The 20,038-nt window shown below is 47.1% G+C and overlaps 1 protein-coding gene and 1 pseudogene across 1 annotated transcript; both read right to left on the bottom strand.

The window, feature by feature from the left end:
- Nucleotides 1–12,696: 12,696 nt before the first annotated feature.
- LOC123156800 (polyubiquitin-like) lies at nt 12,697–13,461 on the bottom strand (annotated as a pseudogene).
- Nucleotides 13,462–13,656: 195 nt separating this feature from the next.
- LOC123156799 (glycine-rich domain-containing protein 1) lies at nt 13,657–19,040 on the bottom strand. The gene is made up of 9 exons (XM_044574986.1): nt 18,911–19,040; nt 18,633–18,816; nt 17,825–17,942; nt 17,378–17,626; nt 16,612–17,067; nt 15,821–16,365; nt 15,161–15,356; nt 14,859–15,014; nt 13,657–14,681 (listed from the first exon to the last, which is right to left on the bottom strand). The coding sequence occupies exons 2-9, from the start codon at nt 18,788–18,790 to the stop codon at nt 13,839–13,841; spliced, it is 2,721 nt and encodes a 906-aa protein (XP_044430921.1). The 5' UTR covers nt 18,791–18,816; nt 18,911–19,040; the 3' UTR covers nt 13,657–13,838.
- Nucleotides 19,041–20,038: the final 998 nt, after the last annotated feature.

Here is a 20,038-nt window from a genome sequence, read left to right as displayed (position 1 = left end):
TCAGATCTGATGAGGGAAGTCCGGGGCCTCCCCGTGCCACGACCAGCGTCCACCGGGACCTCGCTGCCCGCGCAGCCGAGGGGACCCGGCCTACATCACCGACGAGCACTCCCCGTCGCCGGAGGAGCGCCGTCTGCACCAGCGAGGCCGCCGCCTCAGATCCGGACCTTCACCACCGAAAGGGAGCGGCCAGAGGCCTCGCCGCGGCCCTCACAGGCAGCTGCGCGGGGGCCCCGGTGACCGCCTCCGGCAGCGGCGAGGAGGAGGGGAAGGGGGAGGTGGTGGCGCGAGGGAACCCTAGGTCGCCCTCGGGAGAGCGACGCGGGGGGAGGGGGAGAGCGGGCGGCTTCCAGTTTGATATTAGTAGTGGCGTCTCGAACTGGCATTAAACAAACCCAACTCTGTGTTGAAATTAGCAGTTATTGTTTATGATTGGTTCTAGGACTGGCATTAAACAAACCCAACTCTACATTGAAATTAGCGGTTATCGGCTATGATTGGTTCTCGAAGCATCAATTATTTTTTGTTTGATGTCAGCAGGAAAGTAGCTTGGCTTAATTAGTCGCCCATCTCTTCTTTTGCTGTTTGAGGCCTAATAGATCATGGCGTCTCTTTCAGGACTAGAGAGCTCATGACGTTCAGGACTAGAGAGCTCATGGCGTCTACGCGCTCAATGGATACTCTTTTTTTTAACTGGAACACCTTAGATTCCAAATCACCGTGGACCAGCTAAGTCGGCGGTCACTGCATCGGTTACAACTCTCGGGAGGTTTACCAACCATACATGATGGTCAGCATTGCCATCCCGCCTACCAATAGCCGCAAGTTAATGGGCAGGAACATTACAAGAGCGTGGGCAGGAAGACACATGCCGCTCGATGAAACCTAGTTGAAGGAGGAACTTTATCTCACGAAATAGAGTGCCGAGTGGGGAGCGGTCTAACGCCGGTGTTGTTGCTGCCTGGAGCCCAATACAGTACGTCTCAAAGACGGCACACCCCATGCCATGCTCCTCGGCCATCTTAATCGCATGCATCAAAGCATATGCTTCCGCGTGTAGGGCTTCACTCATGTTAGCAAGGTTCCCAGCAGCGGCAAAGAGGACATTGTTGATTTTGGGGTGAACGTTTGTACCCTTTGGGGTAGCCGGTTGCGTGTTTATATACATGGGAAGAGCCCCCGTGGTGGCGTATACAAGGAGGATACTTATTGGGGTAGAGTACTACTCTATACCCAATACGTATAGTACAATAACTCTAATACCCCCCTTAATCTAGACCTGGGAGAAGTTTAGATTACGTTTAAACTCATCTAATTTTTTTACACATAATGTTTTTGTAAAACCATCTGCAATCTGATCCTTGCTTGATATGAACCTGACATCAAGTTGCTTGCGAGCAACCCGTTCGCGAACAAAGCAGAAATCTATCTCAATGTGTTTTATACAGGCATAAAAAACTGGATTGGCAGACAGGTAGGTAGCACCAAGATTATCACACCATAGGCATGGTTTCACCTGAAGGGAAACACCAAGTTCACGAACTAGTGCTTCAACCCAAATAAGTTCAGCAGTGGCATTTGCAAGAGCTTTATATTCAACCTCTGTACTTGACCTGGACACAGTAGGCTGCTTTCTGGCACTCCAAGAAACAAGATTGGGCCTAAAAAATATAGCAAATCCACCAGTAGAGCGTCTATCATCCAGATCACCTGCCCAATCTGCATCGGAATAGGCACTGAGAACGGTGGAGCTGGACCGCTGAAAGGTAAGACCAACCTTACTTGTGCCCTGAATATACCTGAAAATACGTTTAACAGCAGTCCAATGTGCAGTAGTAGGAGCATGAGGAAACTAACAGACCTTATTAACTGAAAAAGAAAGATCAGGGCGAGTCAGTGTCAGATACTGAAGTCCCCCAACAATGCTTCTGTAATGTGTTACATCCTCAGATCCAAGAGGAGATCCATCCGTCAAGCGTAATGTTTTTGTAGTGGAGAGGGGTGTTGGACATGGCGTGCAAGAGCGCATACCAACACGAGCCAGTAAGTCTGTAGCATATTTTTCCTGACTTAAAAGCAGCCCATTGGACTGTTTGTGAACCTCGATACCTAGAAAATAATGAAGATCACCAAGATCCTTGAGAGCAAAATCCGAACTTAAGCGATGAAGGAGAGCTGATATAGCCAAATCAAAGGAGCTTGCAACAATGATGTCATCAACATAAATTAAGAGGAACATAGTGAGTCCTGGCTTATCAAAAAGGAACAATGAAGTATCAGCTTTGGACGGAAGAAAACCCAATGTGTGTAACTTGGAACTCAAGCGAGAGTACCAAGCTCGAGGAGCCTGTTTCAGACCATATAATGCTTTATCAAGTCTGCAAATATAATTTGGATTAGCGGAAGACTGAAAACCTGGTGGTTGTTTCATGTAAACCTCCTCTTCCAGAACACCATGTAAAAACACGTTCTTCACATCTAGCTGCCTTAAACTCCAGCCTCGAGAAACTGATATTGCAAGAACAATTTTGATAGTGGCAGCCTTAACAACAGGACTGAAAGTATCTTCGTAGTCAATACCATATCTCTGTTTGAATCCTTTTGCAACAAGACGTGCTTTGTACCTGTCCACAGTGCCATCAGCATGTTTCTTGATGCGATAAACCCATTTGCAGTCAATGATATTTTTAGTGGAACTGGGAGGCACTAAATGACAGGTTTTGTTAGCAACAAGAGCATCATATTCATCTTGCATAGCATGTTTCCAGTTTGGATCAGTAAGAGCCTCAGAAAGATTCTTGGGTTCTCCTATAGCTGTTAGAAGAGCATACTAACAGTACCGTCAGTATATAGTTTCGGTTTTCAAATACCTTTTTACAGCCTAGTTTGAATGGCAACAACAGGGGGTGGTGCAGGAGTGGAAGGCACAGAAGATCCAGCCGGATTCGCTGCACCCGATTGCTCCAGATCCGAGGAGATCTCCCTCGCGATCGGTGCTCCAGTAGAAGCGAGCCACGTGTCGCCCTCGTTGGCCGCCCGCTCAGTCGCACGGAGCGAGTCGCCCTCGTTGGCCGCCCGCTCGGTCGTGCGGGGCGAGGCATGCAGGCTGGGTCTCGCCCTTGTCGGCTGGTCGGCCACCGACCCATCCAGCGCGCGGGTGGCGCGCGGTGAGCCGCACCTGGCCGTGGTGGCTTGGCTGGAGGGCCCCACGCTGACGGGGCTGTTGGCTGCTGGCGCATGCAACGCGCCGAAATCCTCCTGGGAGCGTGCGCTGCAGTCTGCCTGCACAGATTCCAGAGGAGAATCTGGACCAAAATCAGCCTCGGGATTGCTCATATCTCCTGTTACTCCTGTTGTCCTATTCTCCTGCTGTGTAGCGTTATTTGATGTGCTTTTGGATGCATTTTCCTCAGAAGTTTGACCAGATGCTTCAGCTGAAACAACCGGGGTTTTGTTGACAACAACTTGAGGAGGATTAACAGCAGGAACAAGATGCAAATAATGATCATTAGTAGGCACACCCCTATCCATACATGCCGAAGATGAGCTATCTTGTGGAAGGAGAAGGATTTCTTCACGGAGACGTCGACCAGCATTAGGATTAAGAGAAGCAAATGGGAAAACATTTTCATCAAAGACAACATCTCGAGAAATATAGACACGCCAGTGGTCACATCAAGGCATTTAACACCTTTGTGACGAGGACTATATCCAAGAAAACACACCGTTTGGATCGGAAGGAGAGTTTATGTTTGTTATATGGACGAAGGTTGGGCCAACAAGCACAACCAAAAATACGGAGAGGCTCATAATTGGGTGTGATTTGGAGAAGTTTTTCAGTGGGAGTGTCAAAATTGAGGACTTTGGTAGGAAGCATGTTTATAAGAAAGGTAGCTGTGATGAAGGCATCATCCCAAAACTTGAGAGGCATAGAAGCGTTGGCAAGTAGAGCAAGGCCTACTTCAACAATGTGACGGTGTTTGCGTTCAGCAGAACCGTTTTGTTGATGAGCATGGGGACATGACACATGATGAACAATGCCTATACATTGAAAGAAACTATTCAATTTTTCATATTCACCACCCCAGTCGGTTTGCATGGTGAGAATTTTGCGACCAAATTGGCGCTCAACATACTATTGAAAATCAAGAAAAACTTGATACACTTCAGAACATTTTTTAAGTAAATAAATCCAGGTAAACTTGCTAAAATCATCAATGAAGCTTACATAGTATGCATGTTTGCTTGCAGAGAGAGGAGCTGGACCCCATACATCAGAAAATATTTGTTCCAAAGGAACTGTAGACACACTAGTGGATACAGGGTAGGGTAGCTGATGACTCTTGGCCTGTTGGCATGGATCACATATGTAAGGATTTATTTCTGGGGAATATAAAAGTTTATGCTTCCTAAGAATTTTCTGAATAATAAACAAAGATGGATGGCCTAGACAACGATGCCATGTAGAGGATGAAGGCTGAATAGTAGCAAGAGCATGCTTGGAGGAATCCGAAGACACAGGAACGAGTGGATACAAGCCTCCATGACAGGGACCTCTAAACACGGTGCGCTTTGTTGCCTGATCCTTAATCAAGAAGAAAAAAGGGCAAATTTCCAGATAGTAATTGTTGTCTAGACCAAGTTTATGAGCAGAAAGTAAATTCATAGATGCATCAGGAAGATGTAAAATATTGCGAAGTTGGATAGAGCTATCAGGGGTGTGCAAAACAGAATGACCAATATGTGCAATATCCATACCTTGTCCACTAGCAGTATTAACTTGATCATGCCCGTGATATGGTTCATGAACATGGAGCTTGTTGAGCTGGCCAGTAACATGATTGGTTGCGCCTGTGTCTATGTACCAGTTCGTATCAACACCATAGGCACCTTTGGTCTCCTTTGGTGGCTTGTCAGGATCATCATCATCACCATAGCGCCACCAGCACTCATCAGCCGAATGACCTTCCTTTTTGCAAATTTGGCAGAAGATACCTTCCTGCCATGGGGTGGCATGACGATCCTTGTGCCCTCCTTTCGGACGACGGTCCTGACGTGGGCGCTGCTGCTGCTGCTGCTGGGATGGATGCTGTTGGGGAGGACGTTTAGGGCGTTGTTGCTGCTGTGGAGGAGGCATGTAGGGGTGCATATACGACACTAGTGCAAACTGCTGCGGGTATGGAGCTGGTGGAGGGTACTAATGAGGCATATAAGGAGCCGGCTGGTTGTATGGATACATGTATGGAGGCGGTGGAGGGTACTGAGGAGCAGGCGCATACTGAGGGACCGAAGGAGTATGCGCATGAGCAGGCGCATACTGAGGGACCGGAGGATACTGGTGGGGCGGCTGGTAGGAAGGATGATGAGGGGGCATGTATAGTGCTGGTGATGGCTGTTTCGCCGGACCTCCTGCAGAGTCAAGGTTCGGAACACGAGAAGCAACATTAACAGATGACATAAACGACCCAGAAGCTTGACCAGTAACAGAGAGCATAGCATCACGGCTTTCATAAGACAGCAGCTGAGAGAACATGTCATTGAGAGATGTGGAGGGAACAACTTTGAGAGCAGCAACAAAACCATTATAATCCTTGAGTTCATCATCATCAATAATCTTTCCCGCAGTAGCAAGTTCAGAAGCAAAACCTTTCATCTTGGTCATATATTGTTGGGCTGTCATATCAAGTTTCTTTGTGTTGGTGAGTGCACCACGGAGATTGGAAACCCGTGATTTGGACTAAGAAGAAAACAGCTCGTGGATAGCATGCCAAACTTCAGCCGCATGAACCATACCATAGACATGAGAGAGAATATCTTCTGATAGAGAGTTGACGATGTAGCTTACGACCTGTTGATCCCGCATAATCCAGACATCATAGGCAAGATTGGGAATCTGGATCTTCTCCTTGTCAGCATCTTCACCATCGATGAACTCAGGCGGTGGCAGATCGGCACCTGCAAGCAAGCGCATGACGCGAGCTCCACGGAGGGTGGGCAGGACTTGAGCTTGCCACGAGAGGAAGTTGTCCCGCGTGAGCTTTGTGGCAGGGGGAGAACCAATGGTCGCCCCAGCAGAGGAAGACGAAGACGCCATGGATGTTGTGTTACGGCAAAGATCGGCTAGGGTTTGGGTGTTTGAGGGTTTTTGAAGATTGGAATTTTCCTGAAGGCGATCGAAGCGATCAAGGGCGTGGTGTTTGTAGGCGTGATCCTATAGAGGCTAAGTTGTTGGTGTGAGGTCGGCAGGGAAGACCGGCGACCAAGTCCAGGCGGCGACGGAGAGTAGCTCCAGAGGCGGCGGTTAGAGGGAGGGAAGGGAGGGGCCTGATACCATGTTGATTTTGGGGTGAACGGATGTACCCTTTGGGGTAGCCGGTTGCGTGTTTATATACACGGGAAGAGCCCCCGTGGTGGCGTATACAAGGAGGATACATATTGGGGTAGAGTACTACTCTATACCCAATACGTATAGTACAATAACTCTAATAGACATCACCCGTGTGATCTCGAGCGATACAGCCCCATCCCGCCCGCTGAGAGTTGGGCTCAAAGGATCCATCAACATTGATCTTGACAACGTCCATAGCAGGACTGGACCAGCTAGGTTTTGGCTTTGTTGAGCTCCTCTCTTGCTTTGCATAGTATTGTCGCCATTCTGCAATGTGCTTGGCCAGCATGAAACTGAACTCCTGAACCGTACCTCTTTGAACCTGATGGTTTGCCTTGTTTCTATTCTTCCACCATAGCCAAAGGAGGCAGATGGCGTGTAGCTTCTCGTCTTCCGGCAGGAACGCAATGTGGTAAAGGAGCTGGCATGGTGACTGGCACAGTAATAATTTTTGCCGGATCTCCTCTAAACCACATGCACGCCACATCTTCCTCACTTCCTTGCACCGTAAAAATAGATGGCCTCCATCTTCCTGTAGGCGGTGACATACCACGCAGATGGTCTCCAGCTCATCCCCAATGCACTCAACATTTCTTAAGAGAGGGTGGCTATTATGTGCCAGCCGCCATAGCAAGTGATGTATCTTCCCCGGGCAACGCACCTTCCACAGTTGTTGCCACATAGTCCTGTCCTCCTCCTCCCACGACGAGCTTTCCCCACACTGTCTGGTTCGCTGTCTGTGGAGCATTTCAGTGTAGACCCTTAGGCTGAGCGGACATAGAATAAACCCTTACTGTCGAATTTCCATGCAACAAAATCCTCATGATGCTCGAAAATTGGAATCTTCAGAACCACCTCGGCGTCGGCCGCATTGAAAGATTGCTCAACTAACTGTTCATCCCAGGTATGAGTAAGAGGGTCAATAAGTTCATCAACTCTGGTTAGCAGGGTGGCCCCTTGGGGAGCTCTTGGGAATCTGACTGCCCCCACCGGGAGCCAAGGGTCCTGCCAGATGCGTATATGATGCCCATCCCACACTCTCCAAACCATTTGTTCTTTCACCACATGTACATCTTGCAAAATGCCGCGCCATACATAGCTTATGCCTGGGGTCGGCACCACCGCCAACAAGTTGCCATCCAGGTAGTATTTAGCTTGAAGAACACGGGCGCACAGGGAGTCCGGGGCTTGCAACAGGCGCCATACCTGGTGGGCCAGCATGGCGATGTTGAAAGAATGAAGGTCTCTGAAACCCAGACCGCCTTGCTCTTTTGGTAAGGTCATCTTCTCCCAACCCACCCCATGGTGCTTTTGCTCGTCATCTTGGTTTGCCCACCAAAAGTGGCATATCATGGTGAAGATGTCATCACAGAGTCCCTTGGTCAAGTCGAAGCAGGCAATGGCATAGGTGGGGATCGCTTGAGCCACCGTTTTGATTAAGATCTCTTTGCCCTTCGTTGACAACAACTTTATTTTGTACCCTTGTAGCAGCTCCCAGATCTTGTCCCGGATGTATTCAAAGCAGGCCTGACGTGATCTGCCCACATAGCTTGTTAAACCTAGGTATTTTCCTTGGTGGCCCTCGCTGCGCAGACCCAGGATATGAAGCAGAAGTTGTTTCTTCTGGCGCGGTGTATTCTTACTGAACTGAATAGCGAACTTGTCCCTGTTGATTGTTTGGCCCGATTCTCTTTCATACACCTCCAGTATCGTATTGACTGTAGCCATACTTTCCTCTGTTGCCTCCATAAGCAGCAGTGAGTCATCGGCGAACAGGAGGTGGGTTACTGCCGGAGCCATCGGGGCAATTTTTATATCCTTGATCAGACCCGCAGTCTCCGCATGGTTGAGTAGGGCGGAGAGGCCTTCCGCGTAGATCATGAATAAGTACGTGGAGGCCGGATCCCCCTATCTCAAACCTCGTCCAAGGATCACCATGTCCGTACACAAGTCATTTATCTTTAAGCGGAACTGAACCGTGCACATACACTTGCATATCAGGGCCACGAATTCCAGTGAGAAACCTAATTGGTGCATGATTTTCTCCATGAAAGACCACTCCACTCTGTCATATGCCTTGCTCATGTCAAGCTTCAAAGCTATGAACGAACCTGTTCTCTTTCGCTTCAAAAAGTGAGTCATCTCATATTCCAAAATTGTATTATTTGAAATAAGCCTACCCGGGACAAAGGCACTTTGGTTTGGGGCGATATTATCTCGCTCAAGATGCTCTTTAAACGGTTTGCAAGCACTTTGGACCCAAACTTGTGCACTATGTTACAAAGGCTAATCGGGCGTAAATCCTTCAATCTCTCTGGGTTTTGAACCTTTAGGATCAACACCACTAGTGTGTCGTTCCATCCCTCCGGTATACTGCCGCCTTGTAACACGTGCAAAACCTCACGTACAACATCCTCGCCCATCAGGTGTCAGTAGTGTTTATAGAAGAGCGCTGGCAAACCATCCATCCCCGAAGCTTTAAGGTCTCCAACACTATCCAGGGCTACTTTAACTTCCTCAGCCGTAAATTCTACCGAGAGAAAATCATTCATCTGGGGCGTGACTTTGGATGTGATGTGGTTTAGAATCGCCGCCGCCTCCGCACCTGCCATGGTGGTAAACAAGCTAGAGAAATAGTTAGCTACGAGGGCTTTTAAACTCTCCTCCCCATACACCTCCACACCCTCCTCCCTCTTTAGTTTATGTTAGTATTCCTCTTCTTCCTCTCTGATGCAAAGGCCTGGAAATACTTTGTGTTTCGGTCTCCCTTCGACAACCAATCCGCATGTGCTCTTTGGCAGTACACAAGATCCAGTTGGTCCTCTAGTTTTTCCAGCTTGTATTTGACTGTGAGCTCACGACGAACCTGTGCCTGGGAATTGGTTGGCGCCGGACCGTTTCCATTCGTCCTTGAGTTTACCAGCCCTCTTCTGGAGGTCACCTAGTACATCTCGGCTCCAAATGTGTAGGGCTCTATTAACTGCTCCCAACTTACTTGCCACCGACGGACCTTCTGCCCTTTCACATGCTGCCCGCACTAGGTCATCACATCCCTCCTCAAGTAGCCAGCATGCTTCGAATCTTTTGACCTGCAGGCCACTCGGTCTATCCCCTGAACCCCTGTTGCCATTCAGCCACAGAATCACCGGCCTGTGGTCAGAGTGTTGTGGATCACCATTTACCACTTTATAGTGCGGGAAACGAGCACACCAGGTTGGGGAAGAAACAACCATGTCCAGACGCTCACGAATGTAACCATCAACATGAAAATTATTATTTCTCCAAGTGAACACATCACCCTCGAAACCAAGGTCATTAAGATTACAAGTTTCTAAAGCATCACAAAAAATTTGCATCAAAGAGTGCCCTCTAGGCACACCCCCTTGCTTCTCATGGTTGAACAAAATCTCATTAAAGTCACCAAGACAAACCCAGGAGAGGCTAGACTAATGATTAAGGGTCCTCATGAGTCTCCAAGTATCAAACTTCTTTTCCATTCGAGGTTCACCATATATGCCTGTGAGCCCCGATTTGAAACCATCAACCTCCTACACTATGACATCGATATGCATCCACCCCATCCATCTAAGTGTCACATCCACACCCCTTTTCCAGAACAACGCTAGGCCACCACTCTTCCCCACGTTGTCCTTCACTAACAGATGTTGCATCCCCAACTTTCCACGAAACTTCTCCATCCTCCTCTTATCCAGGTGATTTTTAGACAAAAATAAGATGTCGGGATCCTCCTTCTGGAGAGCCAGAAGGCCACGAACCGCTGGGCCATTTCCCAAACCCTGGCAGTTCCAAGCAATAACCTTCATTGTGGCTTACCGGGCTGTACCTGTAGCCCGGCGCTTCGATCACACAGCTTCTCACTACCTTCCTCACCCATCACCTTCAACTTCTTCTTCCCTTCCTCTTCGTCTTCGTCGTCCTCCACCTGCGTCATCCCCCTCTTCTCCCCCAACACGTGCGCTCCCCCTCCAGCTCCATCAATATGTTTCCTCCCCTTCACCCTTTTTGGAAGTACCTCTACCTTCCTTGACATCATCTTTTTTTCCTCTGGATGTGAGACTGGAGCCCCTCCACATTCTCCCCACTACTCCTCACATCGATCTCCATGGGCTTCTGAATGGCCTCGTAAGCTGTGCCTTTGGCCGGGTCTGTTGGCACTGGCTGGGTAGCCCCCTGTTTGGCTGGTGCGGGACATCTCTTGGGATCTGCAGCGTGAGCTAGCGGGTCCTCCACCTTTTCCTGCATAACCACAGTAGCATGCACGTCCACCGGGCCACAAGCCGACCCCTTCGCCCCCGCTGTATCACTTCTTTGGAGTGCATCCACCTGCCCTATTCCTTCTTTCGCCTTCGCAAGCACCTCCTCCGTCCCAGCTGCTTGGCCAAGAACCCCTTTGTTCACACCACCTCGCCCAGGCTGCATCACTGTGTCTTCAAAAGTGAGTCTCTTTTGTGAGCCCCCTCGATCACCTCTGTTCGTGTTCTTTAGTGGACTAGTAACCTCATGGCCCCGCTCCTCCTCCTGTGCCATGTCTGCCCAGCTCGTACCCTTCTTCCTCCAGATGGTGCATCGCTTCCAGACAAAGATCTCCCCTTCCACGACCCTGTGCTTCTTGAACTCTGTCCTCTTCCACCCGTGGTCGACCGCGCCCCAGCCCTCCTCTTGTCCATGTTGGCCCTAAGCCACGGACCAAACTGCCTACGTTCACCCCTCTTCAAATGGACCTTGCACATCTTGTCAACATGGCAAAGGATCCCACACTTATAGCAGAAATTCGGCAGGTACTCATACTCGAAAGGGCACCAGTTCCGATCCTCCTCCACATCCGTATCCATACCACTCTTTATCAGGTTGTCTTCCTCCACCTCCTCCTCAAGAGTGAAGCCCCTCATAAGGGGAGCTTTGATTTTCATCCTAACCTTCACCCGCAGGTATCTACCTACGGCTTCTCCGTTTTCCCGGGTGTCTACATCCAGGACCTCACTGATTTTAGCCCCAATAGTTTCACCAGTTTCTCTAGTCATCAGACTCGACGGCACACCTACCCAGATCAGGATAGTATCAAAATAGTAGTCCTCAATGCGTTTCCTGGGCACAAAGTCCTCCAAAACTAGCAGATCATTACCAAATTCCCAAGCCCCCCGTCCAGTGCCATCCTCTTCCCCGACTCCTGCCCAAAGGTAAAGTGGAAGATGTTTTCCCCAGCCTCCTTGTAATCCACACCTTTGATAGGGCACCATATCCGACCAAGGGTTTCCTCCATGGCCTCCACAAACACTGTTTCTCCGACATCAACTGGGCCAACACTTGTGGTTCCACAACACCTGCCTTACCGGACCCCGCCCATCCGATCTTGATCCCCTTCTTTTCCTTCTCCGACAGACGCGGATCCTTCAACAAACCCTCGACCTTCCCCCGATCCCCATAGCCCGAGCCGGATTCAATCTGAGGAATCTAGGGTGACTAGTGGTGTACCATCACGCGCCCTAGACTCGCACAAAAGGCTTTTGGTGGTGGGAGGAGGGAAACGTGGGCGGCCACAACAGTTGCGGCCGCGCGAGCGATGGAGGGAGACGTCACAAATGGGGGAGCAAGGACCGGCGGCAGGATGGGTCGCGCCGCACAGGAAACCCTAGATCGCCGAACAAGTCGCCTGAGAGGGAGCAACCGTCACTCGCGGGACGGACCGCCCGCACTCAATGGATATTGATGACTGTTCGAAAGTTCAGCTGAAGAATAGCGGACGTGCACACGTATTTTTGTTCTATGAACGGTTTTTTCAACAGTGCCTACGTTTCAGTTACTTATCTAGTTTTCTATTGATTTTTCGTTAATTATTTCAGTTTTGTATTTGTTTTCATTCTTAGTTGTGGATATTTTTATTTCTGTATTTGTTAGTACAAGCGAAACACACACTGATGCCATGCGGTTGCAGGCGCAAGCACTCCTATGTCTCTCAGGCTCTCAGCACGAACATGCTTATACGTATGCAGATGGAAATCTGCGCTCTTCACTGTACCGCTCGTCCATTCTGCCCAAAATGTCACTCGCGTTCGCGTGACACAACTAATAGAGAAGATATACTATGCATTACAAGTAATTACAAGTAACAAAGACAAGCTATTAATATCAGACGGTGATCACGCCGGTAGCAGATGTTTAAACCAAGACTGGGTCGGGAAACAAGCAGGAGACTCGTGAAGATCTTACCATCTATGATAGGCAGAAGATCGAGGTTATAATAAGTCATTCATAACAGAGACCAAGCTGTGGAACGGCAGCACCAGACGTTCTCACAAACGGCACAGGACTACGGATGTCCGAGTGAAAAACACACTTCACCCAGACGTAAGACAAGCAAAGAAACGACAGGGGAAGAGGCTACCAGGGGCGACAAATACGGAAACACACATCACACATGCGTACTTACGAATCAAATTTCCAGGGCCCAAAGAACTCATTGGCTACCACGCAGGGGGAGCACCAGATGGAGAGTGAACTCGTTCTGAATGTTGTAATCTGCAAGAGTGAGGCCATCCTCGAGCTGCTTACGGGCGACGATCAGGCGCTGCTGGGATGCTGGGATGCCCTCCTTGTCTTGGATTTTGGTCTTCACATTCTCGATCGTGTCAGATGGAGAACCACGTGGAGGGTGGACTCCTTCTGGATGTTATAATCAGCACGAATGCCGCCCATCCTCAAGTCAAGCTGCTTGCTGGCGAAGATCAACCGCTGCTGGTCTGGGGGGATGCTCTCCTCTTTGTTTCGACATTATCAATCATGTCAGAAGACTCGACCTTGAGGGTGATGGTCTTACCGGTGTCTTCATCAAGATCTGCATGCCACCCTTGAGCCTAAGCACTATGTGGACAACTTCTGGTTATTGTAATCAGCAAGCATCCCCCCATCCTCGAGCTGCTTACCAGCAAAGATGAGCCTCTGCTGGTCCGGCGGAATGCCCTCCTTGTCCTGTATATTTGCCTTGTGCCAGAGGACTCGGCCTCAAGGATGATGGTCATGCCGGTGGGTGTCTTCACAAAGATCTGCATCAGCATACTTGGAAATTGCAAAGAAAACAGGGCAAGTCAACAAGGCATATATGACCAGAAAAACAAGGGATATCTAAATCTTGCGACAGATAGGCGTAGTTGGAAATTGCAAACAGAACAAGGCAATTCACCATGTTTACATGAACAGATCAACAAGTCATGCGATCTGTACTTCATAATAACAAGGGCAGAGAAACCATGTACTGTCAATTTTTTCTTTTATAGAATTATTATTATAGGCACTTCCCAGTTACCGGACTGGAACAACCCAGACCTTCCCACGCCACCAACTGAACTAATCAACACCCAACCTCAATATTATTTACAAGCACAGGCCACAGCTCTATGAGTAGGTCAAAGGACATGGAACTGGAAGGCAATAACTACTGTGAAATGACCATGCTGCCGCAACCACCGCCACAGCCAGAACCGCATCCGCCTGACTTGGCGAATCCAGTCTTGGAGCTTTCCATTACCATGCTGCCGCAACCACCGCCACAGCCCGAACCACAACCACCACCACAGCCTGAACCACAACCGCCTGACTTGGCGAAGCCGGTCTTGGAGCTTTCCATGACCATGCTGCTGTAACCACCGCCACAGCCCGAACCACAACCACCACCACAGCCCGAACCGCAACCGCCTGACTTGACGAAGCCAGTCTTGGAGCTTTCCATGACCATGCCGCCACAGCCTCCACCACCACAACCTGAACCGCAGCCACCTGACTTGGTGTTCCCCTCCTGGGAGCTTTCAATAACCATGCTGCCACCGCAGGAACTGCTGCATCCCGATCCACACCCAGCAGACTCAATATGGCCATTCTCGCCACCTGCAACGACGCCACAGCTCGCATGACCTTTCTTGTAGATGGTGACCACAGAGACACCGCTTCCACCACCATTGTCTGAGCCACAACCACCGCACTTAGAATCAGCCACCTTGCTGCTTGAAGTGACTGACCCGCCACAGCTAGCATGATCAGCCTTGTCACTTGCCATGACCATGTTACTGCCACCAGCCGTGCCACAAGGGCCACACTGCGCAGCAGTGGCACCTGCTGCTCCACCTTTTACCATTTCAGAGGTCACTGTAGTATCAGCCTCAACGGTTCCACCCTTATGTACCATGGCACCTTCGATGAGCTTCACACCATCTTTGCCAATGGAATTCAGGAACAAGAATGATATTGTGACCCAGGGAAGCAGAAACCAATCCTCATCAACCTAAATTTAAGTAAGAACACCATGAGTATATCTGAGATGCAAGGAAATTAATCTTTACTGCTCCCTCTGTCCCATAATATAAGATGTTATTACAATCGACATATGAGTACATCTTATATTATTATGGGACAGAGGGGAGTACTTAGAAGGATATGACATCAGAGCTGAGCATTGTACCGTGATAAATTCTGATTCTGTGTCAAGTAGTGCGACTGCTTTGCCATAGGGGTGTTCAGCTGAGAACTTCACAGCAGTAACTGCTGTAGTATCTTCAGCATGCTGACTGCAGCATTTGAGTTCATATGCTAGTCTCCTTCCCCTGTATAGTTTGATCTGTTTTGTTCAAAGAAGTACCAGAACTGTGAGTATGTTAAATGCATAAACGTTTTATTTATTTACATATAACTTGATGTAATGACTATCTTTTGAGCGAACAGACTGCCTGTATGAAATGAGCTGTAGACTGCAGTTGTCCTTACCAGTTTGTTGCCGTATTTGAGCTCGTGTATGCAGCCATCCTTGCTTGGTTTCAGGTCATGAGTGATATATAAGTTGGAGTTGTTAAAAGACCATTGGTTTTTTGTGAATTCTGCAAGCTGAAATGGTTGCTTTGATGACTTTGTTACTCCAACCAATTCTCGAATGAGAGCCATGCCACTCTTGGCCTTGTGCTCCCTGAAGTAAAGAGGAGGAAATTCTCATTAGAGCAGAAGAAATTGATATTTCTTTCTTAAACATAGGCAAATAAAACTTTCCAGTGTCCACTTGAATAAATTTGGATCTGTTTTGAAGGTAATGTACAAATACTTCTATATAAGTTGAATATCAATTCCTGAAGAAAATATGAATTTGTAGTTTGAAATGAAGATGCAATAACACCATATGCTATTAGCAATCAATGTTAATTTGTTTCTAGAAAAAATTGTCAGTAAGTATCATGCAGGACTTACAAATCAGCATACAAATGCGTTTCTAGAGTCAATGTACATTTCTTCACTGACATGTATGATTGATACCAACAACAACAAAGCCTTTAGTCCCAAGCAAGTTGGGGTAGGCTAGAGGTGAAACCCATAAGATCTCGCAACCAACTCATGGCTCTGGCACATGTATGATTGATACCACAGTAAAAAAAATACCTTATCTGAAGACGAATGAGTTCAGTACCAGAGTCATACACGAAGCGAGTCCAGGAGCTCATATTTTGATCCTTGATGGAATGTGGCAATAGACAGGCCTTCAGAGAGAAAGGCTTCACATTGACCATGCTAAGAACCTGTGGAGCCTGCCTTGGGACAGTACAAGATGCAGCAACACGAAGACTGACAGGAGCGGAACCAGCATATGCACCACGACTTCTCAGTTCAAACCACCTCTCAAAGGAAAGCCTCGAATCATGCTGTGTAAGCTCTTGAAGAGAGATTGAAACCTTCCCCAATGGTTCTGATTTCTTCAATGACGAGGCCCCAAAATACGCCTGATCAACCATTGCTGTAAGAATGAGTTCGCCAGTAGGTTCACATTGGAAACCAGCTCCGATACTCTTCCCTGTTTTCGTTGAAATATCTAACCTGCCGCCATCACTGATAAATACATCTGGTTGAGTCTTGGTGAACCACACGTACACACTTTTCTCTGGAATTGCAGATGGTAAATTCTTGATGTCCACAATCTGTAAATATAACTGCAAAGGATGAAAATATTTTGAGTTCATAAATTCAGTAAATGTCTCTTGGCAAAAGAAGCGCTCGATCGTGTTTTTAGATAACAAATATTAGGCGTGCTTCCAAATCAATAATAATATTAATAGTACAAGATACCACATTTTAGGTTATTTTATAAGATCAGAAAAATCTTTGAAATCGAAATTATTGTACTTCTGTGACTATTGCTTCATGGACAACAATAAGATGTAAAAAGAGCATCATACCTCGACAACTGTTGTTTCAAGAATAGTAAGATGCTTCTCTGCTTTATCGACACCAAAAGCAGTATCATCCTCACTACTAAATATCTGCGGAATGGATGTCACGGGAGATGGCAAGCTTCCACGGTACATAGCACCAACCTTCCAGTATCTCAGACCAAAGGTATTCTCGAACTGCTCGGTGGTCCCTGAAAATCCGGTGTCGAGCTTCTTTCCTTCAGCTCGGTCATCATCTGTATCATCATGCTCCAGAACTCTTCCAAGGAGATTCAGCATGTCACTGTAGTAGGTGACAGAATTCAGTTGGTGGGTGTGCCACATTAGATCCACATCATAGGTTGGCACACGAAAGAGTTTCATTCCTTTCTCCTGATTCACCTTGATCAAATACAAAAAACCTTTGTATCGAGCTAGAGCTTCTTCAAGAAAACGATGATCATGCATGTTTGGTGTTCCAACCTGCCAGAAACAAAGGAGCTCACTGACTTTCTGTACATATTTTTTTATTTATTGTTCTTCAATTTTTTTTCTTTTACGAAAAGGCAGTAGCACTGCTTTTCTATTGCTTTCTTCCACATGTATGGATCAACAGTTACCCTACTTCTGAACTATCACCAACATTTGCTAGCCCAATAAAATCAGGTATCAATCTGCTTGTGAAATTTAGAATAGCTAACTTTTAGATATCAGTCGTTCAATCATGGGTAATTTACCAGATTGACTTGTCTTATATGTAGTATATCAGAGCAAAGGTTAGTAATGTAACTACCTCGTAGACGAAAGAAGACTGTCTCCTAACAGCTGAGATCAAATCATAGGAAATGCCTCCTGCAGTTCCATCACCCACGTAAACAAAATCGTCAGGACTTGAGTACTCCAACTCAAAAGGCTCCCCAGGATATAACTCGGTCCAAACTTTCTCAGCCTGATCCCTGGACTTTGCTTGAATGGAGGACTTGACATTGTTAGTGCCCAGTATTCTGCCATATAATCTCTTGCAGTCCTTTATGTATTGAGTCTGAGAGATATTGTTGTTAGCACAGCAAAGCCAGAAACAATACAAGATGATTTTGATTTAGACATTTCCAACCATGTTCACTAGTATTTTCTTTTATGCCAAGAGGTGCAAATAGCCAAATACTAGTTCTCTAATGTGGTGTTCACAGATTTTGAACGAGACACGAGCATCTGTCAGTTAATAACTTAATATGCATACCGGGTTAAGCCGATGGCAGTGCCATATCCATTCACAATCAAGTGGGACAACCAACGGCTCATCTGCAACAACGGCCTCAGTGTGCTTGGCAAGAAGGGGAAGCCAGCAAGCTTTGTACCTAGCACCACAACAAAGTCAATATTTTAAAGTCTATATACGACACAGAACATAAATTAATTTAGTATCACTGATTCTTTTACATAGTATCAGTGATTTCAGCATGGGGACTTTGAACGTAAATAAGCAGCCAGATTTTCATGCCAAAATTTCCGGATAAGGCCAGAACTGTAGCAACAAATTGTAACTGAAAGCACAGACCAGATGATGGTTTCAGAAAAATTACTGGCGATGCCATTCCTTAAAACTGAAAACCTAAAGATTCCTGGTTTTCGCCCCATTTTCCACTAATTAACTGGGCAACTCTCTTCTGCTTAATTAATGGACGAGGCAACTGTTTCGGGAAAAAAAAAACTAAACATTCTCAGTTCAACTCTTCCACCAACCTATATTAAGGTAAACTAAACTAGTAGTTTTGTCTAATTTTCCTCCAGCAGGTGTTTGTCAGGAGACATGGAAAACGTTCCAAATAGTGATTGGCAAGAGTTATCCTGAAATTCACCAAGAGTTTGTCGAAATATGGCAATGATTACTGACAAATTTTATTCCCAACACACCCTAGAGTAGAGACTGTTCATCAACAATACCCCGGCAGAAAAATAATGAAACACCACAGAAAATAAACTAATTTTCAGACTCAAAGGTCTCTTGTGTAAGTTGTGTTGTTGAAAAGCCAATAAGATGACAATACCTGTGTATGGCCCTGTGGAGCAGCGGGCCCTCGTAGAGCCACCGGCGGCGGTCAACCGCGGCGATGAACTCCAGGTGCTGCAGCGCGGCTGGGACGAGGTCCTCGCCGATGCCGATCCCCTGCGCCGCCGCCCACCGCGACTCCTGTTCCGCGTCCATCTTCTCTCCCCCTTCCTCCGAACGACCTGCAGTTCAGGTAATTGGGTTAAACATCGGGAACCCCGCAAGAAGAACGGATTGATAGCTTGGGGGAAGAGGGAATCGGTGGCGTGCGCATACCTTGACGGCGAGGGAGGTTCGCGGGAGCTGAAGATCGATCGCTTGGATTTTTCCGGTTGGAATCAGGGGGGCCGAGTTGATGCGGGTGGGTAAGGGAAAGGAGACCGGCTCGATTACAACACGGCTCAGCCGGCACCCGAGCCGAGCGGGTAGTTCAGGAGGCTGCGGATTTTTCTTTTTCCTTCTAAAGCTCACTATGCACTTTTTTACCTTGTGAACACTAGTAAGCATGCACGTGCAACGCACGTATCCTAGTCTATAAGAACATCTAATTTGAGTCTTATTTCTCCTTTAACGAGTCTTTTTTATCAAGCCATTTAAAAAATATGGCTTACTCCAGTAAAGGGACATCGTCGAGCATGCTGATGCACAAGCAAAGTTCATGTATCAAGTCGCGGTTTGTTGAATTGACAGACGGTCAAAGGAGAAATGCCTGAGCTAAACTTTAGATGATATATGTGATGTTTTGAGGTTTTTAGGGGGATCTATTCAGAATCATGCAATCATGACGTCTGTGTAATTTTCGCCATCTCCCAAAGTCTCGATTTCTTATATTATCACCATTCAATTATGAGTCCACTAAAATAATACTCCATCCGTCCAAAAATATGTGACTCAAGTTTGTACTGAAATTAGTACAAAGTTGAGTCACTAATATTGGGATGGAGGGAGTAGTTTTTTTTAAAATATGTCATATGAGCCTATTAACCGATAATTATAACATCCATAGACCACAAAATGACTTGCATGATTACATAATTCAAATATATTCAATAAGAACAATCATTTTTTACAAATATCATGACTGAATATTTTGTTAAACCCTTATTCCGTGAAAAAGATCACAACCAGACAACCATACGAACACACCCGATAAGAAAAAAGAATTGAAGAACATCCGACCCTAATATAAACCAAATGACCAAAAAGGCTATCCATAAGTAAAAATTTGAATTGGACAAAGCATATATTTTTTTCGAGAGGAACCCCTATACTTTTTCTTGACAAAGGAACCCCGTACTTAATACTTTTTTTTGCCATAACCTATAGTACTAAAATACTTGACCAAAATGAGTGGGCCATCAATCAAGAAAGAAAAAAGGAAGACACGCCAGACGCTCCCTCCCT

This window comes from Triticum aestivum, chromosome 7B (assembly GCF_018294505.1).
Source record: "Triticum aestivum cultivar Chinese Spring chromosome 7B, IWGSC CS RefSeq v2.1, whole genome shotgun sequence".
Lineage (NCBI taxonomy): Eukaryota > Viridiplantae > Streptophyta > Magnoliopsida > Poales > Poaceae > Triticum > Triticum aestivum.
This window is presented reverse-complemented; position numbering and strand designations above follow the sequence as displayed.